General features: G+C 36.6%; 2 protein-coding genes across 2 annotated transcripts; both read right to left on the bottom strand.

The window, feature by feature from the left end:
- Positions 1-960: 960 nt before the first annotated feature.
- Positions 961-7,931, bottom strand: LOC140228652 (A-kinase-interacting protein 1-like). The gene is made up of 6 exons (XM_072308903.1): positions 7,885-7,931; positions 7,557-7,588; positions 6,809-6,937; positions 6,241-6,321; positions 4,613-4,717; positions 961-3,045 (listed from the first exon to the last, which is right to left on the bottom strand). The coding sequence occupies exons 2-6, from the start codon at positions 7,578-7,580 to the stop codon at positions 2,899-2,901; spliced, it is 486 nt and encodes a 161-aa protein (XP_072165004.1). The 5' UTR covers positions 7,581-7,588; positions 7,885-7,931; the 3' UTR covers positions 961-2,898.
- Positions 7,932-9,721: 1,790 nt separating this feature from the next.
- On the bottom strand, positions 9,722-18,941 carry LOC140229224 (prefoldin subunit 1-like). The gene is made up of 4 exons (XM_072309498.1): positions 18,823-18,941; positions 13,014-13,180; positions 12,376-12,460; positions 9,722-11,609 (listed from the first exon to the last, which is right to left on the bottom strand). Exons 1-4 carry the CDS (start codon positions 18,922-18,924, stop codon positions 11,517-11,519), a joined length of 447 nt encoding a protein of 148 aa, XP_072165599.1. The 5' UTR covers positions 18,925-18,941; the 3' UTR covers positions 9,722-11,516.
- Positions 18,942-19,226: the final 285 nt, after the last annotated feature.

Consider the following 19,226-nt stretch of genomic DNA (forward strand, 5'->3'; position numbering starts at 1 on the left):
GAATGTTTATTTTGAAAAACCAACATTAAAAAAAAAGAAGATTGCTCTCACACATAATCATATTACTTTCACACCAACATCTGCGTCCATTACATGTCAACTAAACGATATACAGATCAGCGTTTAGCATAAATAAATGTTACGTTGTACACTACATGTAACTGCAAGGTGAGAAGACCTTGACTCCATGCATTGATAATACATTTGAATGTGTAGAGGGCATACAAAGATTTGTTGAAATGTTGTGAATTGGACAATCCATTCAACAGTTACAATTTTTTTTTTTTGCTACTGCCATCACTACACGTATAACAATGCATAAAGTCCCAATAGGACAATAGCATTTTTATAAAAAGTACACATTCCTTCATGGTGCTAGTGAATTTCCCCTGCCTTCTGAAAGAGGTACAGGTGTACATGTACATGTAAATCGTGTGTTCATCCATTGAGTTGGAAAAATGAATACACACTGAGTATTTTGAATTCTATTCCCAACTGATCAATATTGTTTACAATAATAGTAGTTCCCATAGAAAACCTGGAATGAGCGAAGATAATTGGCAGCCAAGCTGCACACATGGAAAATAAAATCATCAATTAATTGCTGTTTCAAGGCGCTTTTACATAAATCAAAGTACTGACTTTGTAGTATGGAATATCAAAGAAGGTATGATGCTAGGTTTGAAATGTTATTAACGGCAAATCATCCCTATCATAATATTTCAGAACAAACAGTACAAAGTGCAATCGTGTTATAACAAACATGGTTTTAACAAAATTCCGGTTACAACAAAGTAAAAATTCAGGCCCTAACATTATCTGCTCTATATTTATGTAATTGTTTAGTTGTTTGGTTACAATGGAATTTCAATACAAACAAAGAAAACTGCTGGGCCCAAGGACTTTGTTGTAATGGAAGTTGACTGTTCTCTCCACTGCCCCCCCCCCCCCCCAAAAAAAAAAAATGCTGCATTAGATCCATGAAGAGAAAAACCTCTAATTCAAAAGTACAAGAGCTTAAAATCAACATAAAAAGACTTCATATGTGCATGTCATGCTTATGCCCAGGATATCAATCTCAAAGCAGAGTTGTTGTTTTGTTGTTGTTGTTGTTGTTGTTTTTTTTTTTTTAGTTTTCAAGAATTTAATTTGAACCTGCAGTTGAATATTGTTTCATGCCAAAAATCAAACTAGAGCAAATCAGTTGACTGGGATCCCTCTGCTTCCAGTGTGATCATTGCATTACATGCATAAATCCACTGAATGCTTTTTCTTAATAAACTACTTTGTACATGTACAGTGCATTACGATACAATAATGTGACACGGGTGGAACAGGTGAACAGATAAATATGCCAAATACATAATGCTTCCAGAACCCTTTGGGGTGGGGCACAACTGAGGATCATATTTCAGTGATACGTTGTTATAAAGAGGTTGGATTCATTGGAAAACCCTCTTCAGGTCCTAACTCTATATCTTTCTCTGTTTTGAGCCTGATATAGTGAGATACCTGATACACATTATACCAGTAACAAATACACGTAGTTATGGTTTTTAGGTCCTCATTCTAAGGAGGTTCCCCCATATTACCTTCCCCAACTGATTAATATCTCTATGGTTATTTCAGTCTGACAATGTTCTGCACATTTCGTATATGCCGCTGAATCTTCAACCAGCCAACTACAAGAAAAACAATATATCCTGTAATCTTCCATAAACACACAGAACAAATTTTTATATTACTAAAAGATTTTACAAGGAGCAGATAATTCATTGGTGGATTATTTTTGCTCATCGTGCATGATTCATAAAGGAATTTTACCCAATTGAAATACATGTATAATCATTCTTCATGATTGCAAAGGAAAAAAAAAATGAAAATAAAAACCTGATACTTGATCCAAGACACAAACATTTGGCACTGTCATGGGGACAAATGTGATGCTTTCTTGCCTCGATGTAGGGCAATTTGTCATTCAGTTGAAAAGTGAAGCTCCTATCATATTGACGTATATACATGATTGACATTACATATTAGGAAACCCAGGAATACTATGAAGGTGAAAATTCCATGGCCTTATTGTAACAAAGCATAACTTACATCCTTTTTTTCACAGTACTGCTATATTGGTATTTTTACTCTGCCTATTAAAGTTCCAACATGATAAAAAAACCTATATGAACATCTGTTTAGGTGAACCCTATTATTAAAAGAATGATGGATAATGAGATTTTTCTTGAAATACTGAAATCTTAGGATGGCAGAATCTGGCCTCTACTTTGAAGTCCTCTCTGATAGAATATTTCTGCACTGAAGTAACATATCAGTCATGTTGTTATCCTTTTACAAAGTTGAAAGTTGTACTCACAGAAACTCCTTTGAATCATCATGTGGACCATGATGATCCTATTACATGGACATAGTAAAGGCAACTGGACAAGGCGAAACAAAATGCCCCCCCCCCCCACATCCCCTCCCTATATCTTGGCATCAAGTGAATTACCTCTTGATTTCATGTCACTCTGCTCTTGTGATGGCATGTATACCAGTTCAGTATTTTGCTCTCCTGAAGATTCTGTGATTTTTCTTCCAAGTCAAAAAAGCAACACAGATGTTTGACTGTACCTAAAAGCCCTCTGCCAGAGGCATTTGCTGGGCATCCTCACAGAATCTGAACTTTTCTCCTTCATTACAGAGTACCCATAGAAGGGATTTAAAAAAAATCAACATGAACAAGATTTGTGAAAAGCAAGAAATCATGAATAATTTCTCACAAAGGGCATCATCAACAAGTGAGACCTTTCCATCTGGCCCACGATATGTCCTTTTCAGCCAGGCTGTCCCAGCTCTTCAGCTGCAAAGAATGTTGTCAAAATAATGAAAATTCCTCTCAGGTCACAAACTGAAGTCCATGCTAACACTCTGTCCAGCATTGATGTGAACCACGTGGGTCTGCTGTCCAGAGCCCTTCCCCCAGCCCCCTGCCGTCACCGCATATGTTCCTGGCTGCACTTGTATGTGGACATCCTCTGCTTTTTGGAGCTGAAGGGGAGCAAAGAAGGTAATACATGTATGTAAGATTGCACTAGGGATATGGTGTTAGGTTTAAGACCTAGAATGATTAAAAGAAGAATGTCAGAGCTTTCTTTGTCTACGTGATCAAAGAACAACATCTACACTATCTATCGTACAATATATATTACTCCATTTATTGAATTCTTGCGTCAGGTTGCTATTTATTGCACTGATTGACAAATTGCCCTTCATCAACGTAAATAAGCACCGATTATTCAGTGTATTAGTTGTAGGCTTGATAAAAATCATGGGCATACAATCTCAGACTGGACTCAAAGCAAACGATCTCCTGATTTTAAGACGGGCATCGTATCCACTAGACCACAGCTTCCACCTGACAGCCAGTGGTAGCTATAATCCTTGGTGCAACAGGTACTGTATATTTATTCCCAGTTATGAATAATGGTGATTATTTACATTGATGAAGAGCAATATGTCAGTCATTTGCAATGTATATTACTGATGGACATTTCTACATAAAGTTAAAGCTGCACAAAGGTCTAAGGTCAACCTGAAATCATAATGCCTCCAGCATCATTCAAGATGGAGGTATAAATCTCAAAGAATTCTTCTTAGATTTAAAAGATCATGAAGGAACTGCCTGCCTGTATTATAAAAGCAAACTGCAAGATCAAGATGCCCCAAAAGCCATGTTGAAAGAAGACTGTAGTGGTATTTCTTTTTAGAAAATTTATGTTTTCAAAAAAAAAAAAAAAAAAAACACCAACCAAGCTGCGCAAATGAAAACGGAATTTCAGAGCAATTTAGTGCACAATTTTAATTTGAAAATGAGCCTTATTAGGGAGCTTTAAACTTTGACGCGCGGACGTTTGAGACGACGATTGCGCTGGACGTTCTCCTCTCCCCTGCGTCATGCTGAAAAGTAGTTTTAGATTACGCTGGGATGCAACGTATAAAAAATAAAATGGGGCCCCCATATGATCAGTGCATCAAGTAGCCCTCTACATCGTGAATTGAGCAGACGTACACATAGCCCAGAACGCGTAGTGAAAAACTCAGACGACGCGAGCTAAAAATAGATCGACTTGATGCACACTTTTGTGCATGCTCAGAATAGGTTTTTTTTTTCCTCTGAAGGTCCCCGTCGCAAAAATCTAAAGCTCCCTATTGGTGGGATTTATGCCACTGAGCTGACAAGCACAAATGTCGTGACGTCAGAGTTGCACAACTCACATACTGATTGCAGGTGCTTGCATACGCATGCGTTAATTCGTACCGAGTAGCAGACGACAGGTAGGCCTACACTTGTGTGTACAGCTAGTATATGTAAATTGTATACAGCATGCATGCATTTTAATTATTCATTTCGCAAAGTTAATGACCTTAAAGATCAATCTAATCTTCCTCCAAAGTAGGATACACAGTAAAATTTGGAGCTGAAAATCTAATGACAACTTAACAAATTCAGCAGCAAAAAATTTCAGAGGAATTACTGAGCAGTGCTTCCATTGAGAACATTCAGATGCAGAAATATGAGGTGTAATGAGCCATTGCCAAGAGCAGATAAACTCACAGGGTGTCTCTGTTTGACTGCAGTGTACGTTGGGACATGGAATCTACTGCAGTGTCTCCTGTCCAAAGAACTGTGAGCTGCTAATGGCCTGCTTGCGTAATATCTCTGTAATCAGAAAGAAAACAACACCCATAAAAAAAGATATGATGTGTATCAGACGGGAAAATGATACCAATCAGGTCTATATTCCTGTGACATCGCATTAAAACAGAACAAAGTTGTTGCTGCTTTTGATGTGTTTCAGACAGGGGTATATATGCTGTTTAGGTACGATTACACTTGTACTTGATGAATGCACTGTACAACCTGTAACTGTACTCTGTGGAATGATGCAATGGAGGTCTACAGCTGTATCTAAAAGGGAATCAACAAACACACTGAATGACAAAAGCGAAAGCTTGAATACAAGTTTGTAAAGGACTTACAACTGTATCTCAAATTACATTAACCCTTAAGGGGCCGGACTTTTTTGGCTATGCTCAGACCGGGGGGGATGGATTCCGCCCCCCCCCCCCCCCAAGATCTCGGCCATCGGAGGTGCGATCGCGATGAAATTTTGCATGCGCCAGACCCGCGTCATAATCTACAAGATTGTGTCATAAGATTTTTTGAAACAATCAATTTCTAATCTTAATTAATTAATTATGCAAATTAAGCTCAAGATCATATTTTAGCCTAATTAAAAGCATTGAGAGTCTAATTTTTGATCTGTAAATCTGTTTTAGCATATTCAACAATATTGTACATCACAAAAACTTCCAAAACTCATTTCAATTCTTATGTATTTTATTATATTATTACAGAATTATAGCGCGAAACGTCGAGGGAGGCGGATTCCGCCCCCCCCCCCCCGGCCCTTTTAGGGTTAAAACAAAACAGAATTCATGCTACTACAGAAATCTTTTAAATATGATAAAACATGTTCAAAGGAAATTGCAAATATCCCAGGTATGTGTTTCATAATCTATGCTTTTGTTTACATCAAAACACACCTTGGGAAATGTGTGATACTTGACACGTGAATAATGTTGGGATCTACACCACACTCAGTGGAGTGTACTTGATTTGGCTGTACAAGCATGTATGCTCTGTTGGAGAGCAAATTCAGATTTACTGTGATGATACAATGTAGGTCATACTTATCGTTAAACAATGTATCTTGATTTGAAGTGCATTATTTGTTCAGTCATTTGTGGAGACAATTCATTACTGTACATATGCATATCACTGTTGTAACTGTAGGCATTGATATCTGTTGTGTTCATGTCTTCGATAAACAGTGAAGCACACCTACAGTTATGTATGACCCATTAACATAAGGTACACGCCGTAATCTGTGCAATATGTCAAGGAGTCGGGGGGGGGGGGGGGGTGTGCCATTTACTGAGATTATAATTATGAATTCACTTTGTAATCCTTTGCTTTCACACCATGGAGCCCTATGTACAAGGGAACCAACAAACATGACTGAATAAAAAAAATAAAAATAAAAAAATACGCAAGTAAATGGTTTCTTTGCCATTTATTATTTTGTCTGATCAACTACTCAGAGAAGGTGGGATACGGCTGTATGACATCTCCCCTGGTGGTCCATTCTTACTCATCTCATCTGTTGGCTGATTCCTTACCTTGCACTGACGACTACTGGTAGTCATGAACTGCAGCATGCTTGAAAATGCTTCATCTATGGTAGTGTATGCCATTGCATCCTGGAAATCGAGAGGAAACATAGAAAAGAAACAAGAAACATGGGGTCAGCCTAGATGGAACGGGAATCTATGTACAGGCCTTGATGACAAAATGAAGGTCTGGCGGATTTTCTGTGGTGGTTGTGGCCACGGGAGTTAAAGAAATTTGAGACGAATCAGCTTGAAGGGAACCACCAGGAATTTATTTGAAACCTTTCTCTACATCCTCCCCCTCCCCCCCCCCCTAAAAAAAAAAATGATGAATAAAATGAGTAATTAAACTAGTAACACAACCTTAAAACCAAAGGATACTCAGGATGGTTGAGAGTTTAAATTGACTCCTGCTAGAAGTTTAAATTGCTTGATACTCTAGATGCCCCATTCAACTCTCTTCCCTCCGTGCATGAAAGTAGAACATACTCATGGGTAAATACAACAAATTGCCTGTTCCAGTGTTTATGTGTCTTTAATATGAGTGGATGATTATCAACAGTACTATCTACATTACCTGCATAGGCGGACTACTTTGAGTTGGTGGGTCAGGCCAAATCACTTCCCTCATTTTAGCCCTCTCCAGGATTTGCATGCCTTGTTGGCTGGCTCGACATAAGGTACAAGACATCCAGCTTTCTGAGTGCTGCGAAGACACACATACACATACATACATACAATTAATGAAAATCAACAGAAATCCAGGGACAATTCCCACTTAAAATAGGGAAAAAAATAAAATGATGTACATACAGATATACATAACATTAAAGTCCAGTACTCATTCTGCTGAATATGAGAGACAATAACAAGAATATAACTGATTGATCCATGCATGTTTGTTGACATTCATTTCCATTTTGTGCCATCATTGTGCAAACTGAAATATGATGTTATAAATGGCAGTCCATGTTTAAGTCTGCCTTAACATGGTATTTGGACTCAAAATGCAGTCTGTAGTAATATTTTATGTGTAACACTTGAAATTCAACAGGCTGCAAAATGGAAGTCGTTCATAATGTAACAATAGGTACAAAATGAACACAGGGTACTAGGATTATACTTTGAAAAATCAACTAAAATGATACCTTAACAACAAGAACATATCCTGTGCTGTAGCATAAAATCAAATATGTGCAAAATAATCATTATTCTGAGGTATGGATTATTTCTTTTAAAAAAGTACCGGTACACAAATATCATAGACTGTGACAGAATTCCCCATTCATGAATATTGGTAGTGAAAAAGTGAAAGTTTGACTCACTGTCTGATGCATACTCCTCGACATTGACTTCTCTGTAAAAGCACAAAACAAAAGTTTGCAGAAAATTAAATAGCCAATTAATAGCAGTGCAGAACACGCAATTCTATCGATGAAACCTGGCTAGCTAAACACGGGAATACACAGAAGATAGTATGTGGGACTTGACATAAATTTTTACTGGGAGCGAGCATGAGCAATCTTCGTTAATAAGTTAAAATCTAAGTTAATAACAGAAAAGAGAGGCATGGCATCAAGGTACCAGCAGCACGCTTAATGATTGAAAAAATGTAGCATCCTGATGAATAGATACAAATATTATGAATCTCACCAGGCCCGATGTTGTAGCCCCGTTTGGCGGCGGTAAAGCGAGCGATGCCTTGGTTTTTCCCTGTTGAACAAAATAATCCGTGTGGGCCAGCTATATGGGATTTCCACTGCACTGGAGCGCGCGGACGGAAAAGCAGCTGCAATCATTTGTTTTGACAACAACGCAACGCAGCTGCTGGAGCTGAGAGTCTAGCGAGTACACCGGCGAGATGAGTTGCGGGCACACAGCGATTCTTTCTTTTTGCCCATGGAACTACAAACAAACGCTCCATGTTTTGCCCTTTATACAGCCCCCTCTCAACCAAGTTCTCCAATTAACCAATCTATTCAAATTTCCTGAATTCTTATACTCTTTCTAGCTTTTGCCAATTTTGTTTCTGACCGCAGAATTTATATGGCAAACCCATATCATGGTGGTGCCCGGTGGTGGTGGTGATGAAGATAATTTTATAAAATGTAGATGGAGATGATATAAAAAAAAAAAAAAAAAAATGTATATGTGTGTGTGTGTGTGTAGAACAATTTGAAACAAAATTTTGAAAATAAAAACAACAAAAACTCAGGACAGCCTCATACAATATTTTCCTCATATATCATGTAGGTCTACAATTGCAACATGTACCGTATCAAGAATATTTTCTTTTATCAACATAGTGGCGACATCAACTTCTACTGTCTTGGAAACTGTATAGATTCACATAGGCCTAATATACTATGAATTTGCTAAATTGTTGAGTAGACGTCTGAACAATCTGAAAGATTACTTTTGGTATTGAACCAATTTTGATCAGCCTTTTTAAGCTTTTACCCTGTACATATGTTTTCATACAGCGTTCGAGGGTGTTGTTTTCTTTATGTCAATTTTTGAGGAGATCGGTGTTGTTTTGTTTTTTTCATGAAGAGGATACATGTATGTATTTCCAATAGGTTGCCATTTTATGAGTCATATCGCAAAAAAAAAAAATAATAATAATGTCAAGTACAAAGCAGAAAAATATAGAAAGCTGTAGTGTATCAGCATCTTGAATGCAGGTTACACATTGATCTTGAGAAAAGCAAAACACACACACACCACAAACACATTACAGTAGTAATTACTACTGTTCACTTGTGAACCAATATTTCATTGAACTTTGAGCAGAAACCTTTTGCTGTTATGTATATATATATATATATATATATATATATATATATATATATATATATATATATATATACGTATACACTTACTGATTCTATTCTACATATATATTATATAGAAAAAAGTGCATAAACACATTGGATAGTGTCCTGATCATGCAGTATTCTAGATTTTATGCTTTTATGCAAGTTTACACAGTCCAGATTAGTATACTAACAAATAATGAATGTTTATGAGTGCAATGGATAGAATGTTCATGAGGTGAAAGATGAAATGATCCATTCAATGAGGCAAACCTGAGTTGAATGCATCAATAATTTAATCTTTCACCAAATGAAATACTAAGTATTCTGTCCATTGCACAAATTAAAAACATTCATTGTTTGTTTAATATAACACCAAAAAATAGATCCTTGCAATTTGATGTTTTATGAATTTAGAAACAAGAGAGAATGTGTGAGATCTGAGATCAAGGGAGCACTGAGTGATATACGCTAATGCACTGTCCGTCAATATGCCTGAGTGCATGCACACTGCCAATGCAAGCGTTTTACGTACGTAGTGTGCCAGGCCCTCTGCGAGTGTGCAAATGGAGCAAATCCCAAGAATCCAAAATTGCACAGTAAATGGAGCCACAATTGCATGAATGATGATATAATGGTAAAAATGGGACAAATGATCAATATCAAACAACCAATCAAATGACAAGGATTTATTTAGGTGTTACACAATGTATGACAGATCATGTACCATCACTGTCATAACCATATTTGGCATCTGATATACACCACATCAAGCCACATTGCATACTCAGCAGAAGCTTCAGAAACAGAAACATCACAAACTCATACAAAACATGATACATGTATTATCACCAAATCATTGTCAAATACAAAGCTACCTTATCATCACTGACTCTGTGATCACCAACAATCCATACATAAAACAAATATTTTGACTCATGTGAATGTGATAGTCGTCAACAAGTGTTACACATGTGTAATGCATTTTAGCTCCTGTTTTCTTTGTTCTGGATTACATTATGAACATAAATCACATATGTAGGGAACCAAAATCAATGGAGTGTGTGCCCTTTGGCTCTAACTGACACGAAAATGCCTTTATATCCTCTACTCTATATTTAGTAAATCTACATTACAATAATGTCCTTGGCGGGAAATGAATTGGATACATTCATAAATGTTGTCTTAGCCAAATGAAAAATTTGGCAGGCTCACACTGGACAGGACATGCCAACTACAAAGAGATGTCACCACTGACATGATTACTGTAAGCTTTATCCAAGATCTGATACCTGTACATCATGCTACACTTACAAATCCCATGAGTAAAACACATTGCATCATATCATGCAGAACCTGACCTCACATGTATCCCCAGACAAACTGATGTTTCACATCTAAAATGTACTTTGTGTGTGTGTGAAGTTAGGTGAGTTGATGTGAGACTTCTGAAATAGAGACCTCCTTAGAAGATCAACATTATAAAGTAGTCATCACATGGCAACATTTGAACGCACTTCCTTACATTACTTTATAAGCTGTTATTTTCACGAATTTCACAAATCACAGTTGGATCGCAAATTTAACAACACACGAAAATGTATACTTGCGTCGGTGTCAATTTGCGAAAACGACATCTTGCGAAAATGTGCAAGTATCTGTACGTGAAAATAACAGCCAATACTGTACTTAATATCTTATTCATCACAGTATCTTTATCTGCTCCATTCAATCACAGGCTGTTATGCAAGTTATAATTTGGTTTTTGAAAGTGCACTGCATTCACACAAGAGCCACAAGAATTTCGTGACAATCATCTACCAACATACCATGGATGCCAGAGAGATGAACATACAAACCTTGTAACACAAAAACCTGGCCATTGTCTGTAAACCCAGATATATCACGGATTGCATTTTACTGATCCGGATGGGTTCTATATCACAAAATTCTGTTATGTGCCAGTTGTGTATGTTCCCTCAATCCTTCTGAATGTGGGCTCCCTTGGACCCTGCATTACAAAGTCTCAGTATGGCATTTTCTTACATAGCGGTTAGCTGAAAACACATGCTCCTTTGAATAGCTGACAAATCTTGCACCAGACTTGGCAGAAGTCCATGCCTTGTTTACTTCGGTCAAACACAAACATCCACTGCTGCACTGCATGCCTAGTGATATACATATTCACATCTATTTAATAAATAATGCAGAACTCAGTTTTCGATGCAGGAGATCCAAGATGCTCAATAACATCACCTAAAATGGTTTAGGTTTCTATTATGTCATCCATCCGGTGCAAGAGGCATTATCAGTGACTTCTTGTTACCCTTTCTTCTCTTTTTGTCCAAGTTCCCTTACATCACCATTAACTCAATATTGATGCCTGCAATTATAAGACATCTATAGAGTTTACCACTGCATTATTTACAACTACAAATGTACAAAATGCTGTTTAAGACTAAGCTGGTGCTAAGGTTTCGCTGCCCTTTGTTTTGATTTCACTAGTTCTCTCAGATTTCCTTCACTTTCCTTCAGCATTCGCTCTAGGTAGGTCTTGTTATTCTGTGCACGCAAAAGAAAGCAAAATATGACTCATTATTGCTATGTACACTGCACATGCCCAACTCATTCAACTTATGCTACAGAGCTCTGTATCTCTGGAAGATACTTTAAGGTACCGGTACTGTATATCATTGGGAGCAGTAATCATGTGGTTCATATGTATAGGTCAGTTGTATCACAAAACATTCTACCATATAAGAATTTTGCAATAAAGCCTAAAATATTAGGAGGTATCACTATTTTTCTCACTAAACCATAACTGCAGAAAGTTTAGTCTACAATTAATTTTATTATAACTGATGTTCACAATTTGCATATTTAACAATATTTAACATTGATTACATTGATTATTATTATTTTTTTTTACACTGCTTGTTTCAATACGTAACTCACATTTTAGAACTATTTTGAAACACTACAAGTTCTAGTAACAACCTCAATCCAAGGGTTTAATTAAATCTGATTGTAGTTACAAGCTACATAAGATATCAAATCTTTAAGCAATATTAACTAATTAAATGCTTGATAATGTGTAATTTAGTCAAATTTGGCCAAATCACATTATTTGTACATGTATGTAGCAGGCTTCAGGATATTTTGCGCCTATATTATGGTAATGGGTCACTTGTATTCATATAAATGAGATAAAATTGTGCTGTGCAGGAAATTCAAATTTTCACACCAGTGCAAAGAAATTGTTTCTATACCTGAAAACATATCCTGAAAAGAACAGACCTTAGACAATAATTTACTCATTGATACTTGCCTGGACTTTCAGGATTTGGTCATCTGCATCCTTGACCTTCCCAGATAGGACTGACTGGATATCAGACATGTCTTGGAGGAGAAACCTGTTGGCAAGGACAATTAAAATTTTTGTCTGATTATCTTTGTTATCTCAGCAGCCATATTCATAAGAATCAGCAGGATTCAGTTGGAGCAGCGCAATATTCGTAGTATTAATTTACAGGCTCTGAAATATTTATACCTGTGAGAAGCAATTTATATGTCAATTCAGATATTTTCCATACCATCAGGGCCTCACTCAAAAAAAATAAATAAATAAATAAAAAAATAAAAAAATCTCACAATTGCCTGAATGGCCATGAAACCCAACTTAAATTTCTCTTGAAAGGCAAGTGTCTACTTGAATGTAGCTGCCAAATAATGTGTTTAAAATGCTTTGGGCAAGCATGTATGTATGAGCCAGTTTGTATTCACATCCTACACTCAGTGTAACAGCCTGATTGCAAACATTGTCTTCTCCTGTAACATGAAATTTTCATACCTTTAAATTGATCATGTTGAAGTGCAATTTGCACTTTCACAGTCATGCCATTTCATTCCTTATCAGCTTTTAGTTTGCCAATATATGGCAGAGTATCAACACGACATCACACTCACATTCTCCCTACACCTTCATAAACTCTGGTCTCTTCAGGTAGGGCAGCCAGTTCTGAAGCTGTCAGCTTGCAGTGTTGCTGCTTCCTCTTCAGCTGCTCAACCTGCATGTCTGCAATTTTCAGCTGCTGGGTTGTCTCTACCATTCGGATTTGCTGCTCTTGGAAAGCCTGCACAAATTTAAACAAGGAGATCTGATAATACTTTTTTTTTTTTTGGGGGGGGGGGGGGAGGTAAATTCATTCAAAACAGAGCATTGACCATTGTTTAATACAGCACTAGTACTATTACTGTACAGATCTCCCATATGGCCCGTTTCACGGTTAGGCGCCACTTTTTGTCAACCTAGGGGTCAAAATTTCAAGTTCTCTTTAAGAGATGGAATGTCTTGATTTTTTATTCCCAAGAATGTGAATTTAATGGAAAATGTAATGCCAGAGCTTAATTATTATTACAATATCTAATATTATGAATGGTTCTATAGGAGATGAAGGTAATTTTGCTGAAAGATAACACTATGATACCATGGACAGAGCTGACACACTATGTGTCCAACAGGTAATTTGATACTGTAACATGATTAAGTGATATTTAAGCAAACTTCGTGCCAGATTTTGTGTTCTTATTTGGATTTATTGGAAAATTGTACCACTTTGAAGGAAAAATATGGTGTGAAATAGAGTAAATGACTTCAAAAAGTTTCTCTTGTTTTACACTTCCTCATTCAGGATGTGTAATATTTCATGGAGATAATGCTTATGTTGGGGGACATACACACACCTAATATTAACATTGTGAGTGTCCAACTTTTACATTTAAATTTTCAGCTGGAGGATGTGGTGGATGTGACAAAAACAGATGTGAACGGACATTTTACACCTTGAACAATAAACAAAAGAAATAAGCCAAGTGATTACCCAATGAACAGTCAGCACAAGTCAGTTTACAGTAAGAAACAAATTATGTTTCACAAGAAAGCTTTTTTTTTTTTCGTCAGCATAAATGATATCAGTAATATCCAACATGGTGGATGTGACATGTGAACGGAACACCAATTTCCTTATTTTTTTTTTTCCTGCACACCTTGCATTGCAACCAATGATTATAATGCATGCAGTACCATCAAGAATGCTGTATTCAAAGTACAAGTCACTGCTGACAAGGTTCCATGTCCTGTAATAGTTATGAATGCCTGAAATTCCTTATAAGTGGTGGATGTGACGGATTGGAGATGTGAACGGACATTTTTACTCTTCTTCAATTTATACTTAATAGTAATAGTTGAAATCATTACTAACATTTCTATTGGCTCACATGCACTGAATGACCATTTAAGTATTTTTAGGTCTTTTTGCAGACATACATGTACACTGTTAATTGTACAGTTCACTTCATTTTCTTAGAGTAAATTTGATCCAACACAGGGGATGTGATGCCAAAATTGTGAACAGAATTCCGAATTTTAATCTTTCTTTATCATCTACTAGTAACAGTAATCCTACTTGGAAGAACCACATAGAAAAACCACATTTTAGAATGCAAATCACTGCTCACAAGGGTCCACATACAGTTGTATTCTCAAGTTTCAATGTATGAATGCCTGAAACTCCTTGGTGCAGATTTTACCTTCAATTTATGTGAACTGCATATGAATAAAACAATAAATTCATCAACATAGTAATGACATCCTTACTCTTTAACCAATCAAGTCATACATAATGTTTCTGATAGAGCAATTATGCGCTCAATTTTTCTCACAGTAAATGATATCCAACATGGTGAATGTGACATTTGTATTGTGATCAAAATCCCCAATGTGCAGTTAAGTGTTTTCCCAGGGTATCGAAAAGAAAAGGTACAAGTAATGTGAGTCTTAATCTTACCTTAACCTGTCCTACCTATAGTTTCTGCCTATGACAAACTTTAAAAGTGAAAACCTGGTGTAAAGACCAATCCTCAATAATAACAAAAAATGCAGATTATGTGGTCATGACCCTGTGTGCATTATGTATTGTAAATCTACAGCACAGGCAAAAGCTACAATAACTCTCGCGTATGTCACCTGCCAGGATTCCACCCATAAACTTTATCATGTCAGTTAAAAATCACATTTCTAATTTGCCAGAGTTTGTTGATATTGGAGCACCACTGTAAGTATGTTAATGCACAGGGTATACATAGGCCCTACATATTTACAAAATGAAATCTTTATTTGTATAGTTTGTGTTGTGTAAAAAGAAGCATTTTCTCCTCCTCATCCATATACCACCCTTCCACCTCTCCTACATCATCACCAGGATAAGCCATTCTTTGTCAATTGAAGACCATTCATTTTTTTTTTTTTGGTGGAAATAGCAAACTTTATTTCCTTTTTTTGCTTTATGAGTATCATTATGTATTCAGATTAAAAAATAATAATTTAGGGTTAACAAAACTTGTTACACCTTCAGATGAACAAACCTTCAGAATAACATGCCTTATTTCATATTTGGATTTATGAACCTTTGGAATAATGACCTTTATCTAATTCTTGGATTTACAAAGCCTCAGAAAAATAAACCCTCTCTCATTTTTTCGCTGAACGAACCTGTAAGTTAAGGGAATTTGTGTATTTCAGAATAACAAACATTGGGAATAATGAACAACCCTAATGAGCTTTTGATAGCTGGCTATTATATGTAATCTTGTGAAGCACATACAGCAAGTGTATTTTTTTTTTAATCATGGCTAATACTGAATAATGCTAATTTTTGTTAACAACGGGCGATTTGTCAGTCAGTTGCAATAAAAACAACTTGATACAAGGGTTTATTTATGTGCATAAATATTGACTTACCCTCTGCTAAAAAGAATTGGAAGGAGCACTGGTTGGCTGTTGGGGTTGAGGCAGTTTAGTGGATATACTAATTCCTGCCTAATAATAAGGAGCTTGTTGGTTACAGAGTTGTATGCTCATGATTTTTTATTAGGACTACAACTATAAACACTGAATAATTGGTGCTTATTGTACATCGACAAGGGGCAATTTGTCAATCAGCTCCACTTAAAAACAACTTGATATAAGAATTCATTTATTTGAATACCAGGTAAATACACAGTATCTACTGCACAGGATCACATACATGTACATCGTAGAACTAGCACGGGCTCTGTAGCGGAAGCTTGGTAGTCTAGTGGATATGACGCCAGTCTGGTAATCAGGAGATGGTCGATTTAAATCCAGCTTGAATATCATATGGCCATGATTTTTTCATCACACATTTGGTTATACTCATAAAACACTGAATAACTATGCAAGAATTCCTTTCTTTCTAAAAATGCATTGGAAAGTGGGGTTAGACGGACCCCTTCAGTGAGATGGACCCATACCATTATCTCTGTGAATCACCTTCACTGTACCTTCACTGGAAACTAAACATCAGGAGATAGTTGGTTTAAATCTGACCCAAGTTGAATGCCCATTATTTTTTGTCATGGCTACTACTAGAACACTGCACAACCGGTGCTTACTTATGTTGAAGGGCAATTTTCAATCAGTTGCAGTAAAGTGATATATAAATCAATTTAACTTTTTTTTTTCACTCCTCAATATAAGTTAACCATTCCAATGGTTGTGGATCATTTCACACTGTGTTCAAGTCTTGATGCTGCGTGAAGCATTGTGAACTAAGGCTGAAAAATGCTGTGCATTGGGGAGATATACTGTGTGTCCGTTCACATCCCAAAATGTCACATCCACCACATATTCAATCATTTTTAAACTTATTGAATACAGTATACAGGAGAGGTCTAATCAATGTAATTAAATAACATTTATATTCTTTTGCCTTTTTGAGATTAATTATCTGGAAAATTGATTAGAATATGTAGAACATCAGTTTTCACAGTCACAGTGACAAAATCATACTACATCCTCACTGTGAACAAGTATTCTAATGTAAAATTATAGTGAATGTGGTATAAAAGTGGGTGTCTGATATCTAAGATATCTTGGGAAAGACATGTTTTTTAAATCTAAAAATATTTTGTCCCCCCAAAAATAGGCTGTCCCTAGATTTTACGTGATATTCACGGAAATGTCCGTTCACATCTTAAAGTGTCACATCCACCAGGGCATTTCACATATTTTTTAAGTTTTTCAAATTTTTAGTTTCATAGTAATCTCAAAATCAGTGGCATTTATAAGGTTACTAAAGAGTCTAAAATGTGTTGAGATTTAAAGTTAATTGGACCAGTATTTACTGAGATGCACACCAAAATGTGTTTCTGACAAGAAAGGCTGGTGGATGTGACATGTGTGAACGGACACCATGTTTTGTGAAATAAAAAAAGCATTTGAATTTCAAATCCTAAATTGTTTCAGAGGGATAGCCACCCAACTGTGTATCACTGATTTATGCAAAAATTTTAGAAATAATCTAAACCATTAAAAAGTTATAGATTTATAAAATCTTGGTGGATGTGACAAAAATGTGAACGGACATTTAAATTTTGTTTTCAGATTACTGTCATTTCATCAGATGGAACTGAAGCACAAACAAACTTTCTACAGTCACTCATACAAAGCTATACTTTACTTTTACATTATTTTCCTGAGACTTGCCTTTGTTTTCTTACTTACACAACCCATATAAGCAGATGATTAAATGTGAACGGACAATGTCACATCCACCAAGAGAATTTTGGGGTGAAAAAAATGTAACAAAAAGGAGTTAAAACTTTTTAACTCTGATATGATTCATTATGGCTACTCATAGACTTAACATAGATATGTTCACTTAACTCATAGCTAGATATGATACAGAATGGCAAAGTTTGCAAAAAAGGGATGTTTGCCAGGTTGACACACAGTGGGTCCGATTTGGGCACATCTTGCCTCACTGTGAGCAAATGCTTTGGAGTTGCATTTTCGTTATGCTATGGGAGGTAGACCCCATGGGGGTCTAACATATGCATATCAAAACATTTCATGAAACTACTCTTATTCTGTGTAGTAGACTGAAAACTGAAAAAAATGAAAAGTGGCGCCTAACCGTGAAACGGGCCATATGCATAGCGTAAACCTTGCTACAGCAAAAGACAACATAAATCCTCGACAATATTTATGATGGCAAAACTGATCTTTCAGTCAAGCCTGCTGCATGAAACTTGGTACAAATGATAGGTCTGCCTGCTTGGTTGGAATAAAGAGTGTTAGTTTAACCTTCGAGCACGAAGGCTGCACATTCCCGGAAATGGCGGAAGAAGAGTAGGGAAGTGTCTAATAAATTGTATGATTTACTATGAAGAAAAGGCTGTCGTGTGGTTCTTAAATCTAAGTTCTAAAATATGAAGACGACTACCACTTGGGATGGATCCTGGTGAAATATGACGGGGAGAATTTCTCTTGGCGTGGCAGTAGTAATGAATATACTTTCGTACCTCCAAAATATTTCCTACGTCTAGAAGAATCTCGTAGCACGATAGTCTAGATTCTAACGTTAGTAATAATTAGTATACCATTACGAGAAAGTACGGTCACAATCTATCGATATCGGTCATCGCGGCGGGGCAATAGGCGATGCGCGATGGGATGGCATTGCCTTTGCCTTGGGTGTTGCCATGCATGCTTCCCGATCGGAACCTGCTGGCTTCACTTCTACCCATCATGTCATTCCCTAGTGCAGATGAGACTCGAGAGTTAATCTTATTTACTCCAGTTCGGATCCAGTATGCTCAACATATCAAGGACAAAGAAATGGAAACCTAGAAATATAAGTAACATAATTCAGTGTCATCGCCAGTGACAACAGGACGACTTTGAATCCTTTACCTTTTTCAGCTCGAGGTCTACTGGCAGCGCCATGTTAGCAGAATTTGTGTTGTGCAGAATATGCCGTAGATGGCGGCACACGTAAGGTTCGTCCAGTGCCATTCTTTACGGCACTGGGTTCGTCTGATCTGGCGCGGCGGTGCACTGGACATTTTGACCTATATAAGTATTCATTTTGTACTTCTTTTCTTTCTTCCTTCCTTCCTTTCTTCCTTTCTTTCTTTCTTTCTTTCTTTCTTTCTTTCTTTCTTTCTTTCTTTTTTTCTTTCTTTCTTGTTTTCTTTATTTCTTCCTTTCTTTCTTTCTTTCTTTCTTTTTTCTTTCTTTCTTTTTTTTTCTCTCTCTCTCTCTCTAATCTTTTTCAGATGTGACTGTACAGAGGAAGTTTAATAATAATTGATTTG

Source organism: Diadema setosum, chromosome 5, assembly GCF_964275005.1.
Source record: "Diadema setosum chromosome 5, eeDiaSeto1, whole genome shotgun sequence".
NCBI classification, from domain to species: Eukaryota; Metazoa; Echinodermata; class Echinoidea; order Diadematoida; family Diadematidae; genus Diadema; species Diadema setosum.

Bases quoted from the DNA above. Each gene is read 5' to 3' on its own strand.
- LOC140228652 (XM_072308903.1), bottom strand. From the start codon at position 7,580: ATGTCGAGGAGTATGCATCAGACA. The intron at 6,938-7,556 runs GTGAGTCAAACT...GTGTCTTCGCAG, and splicing joins CGAGGAGTATGCATCAGACA to CACTCAGAAAGCTGGATGTC. The intron at 4,718-6,240 runs GTAAGGAATCAG...TTCTGATTACAG, and splicing joins CCAGTAGTCGTCAGTGCAAG to AGATATTACGCAAGCAGGCC.
- LOC140229224 (XM_072309498.1), bottom strand. From the start codon at position 18,924: ATGGCACTGGACGAACCTTACGTGTGCCGCCATCTACGGCATATTCTG. The intron at 12,461-13,013 runs GTGAGTGTGATG...CCTTGCCAACAG, and splicing joins TATGAAGGTGTAGGGAGAAT to GTTTCTCCTCCAAGACATGT. The intron at 11,610-12,375 runs GCAAGTATCAAT...TTGCGTGCACAG, and splicing joins ACCAAATCCTGAAAGTCCAG to AATAACAAGACCTACCTAGA.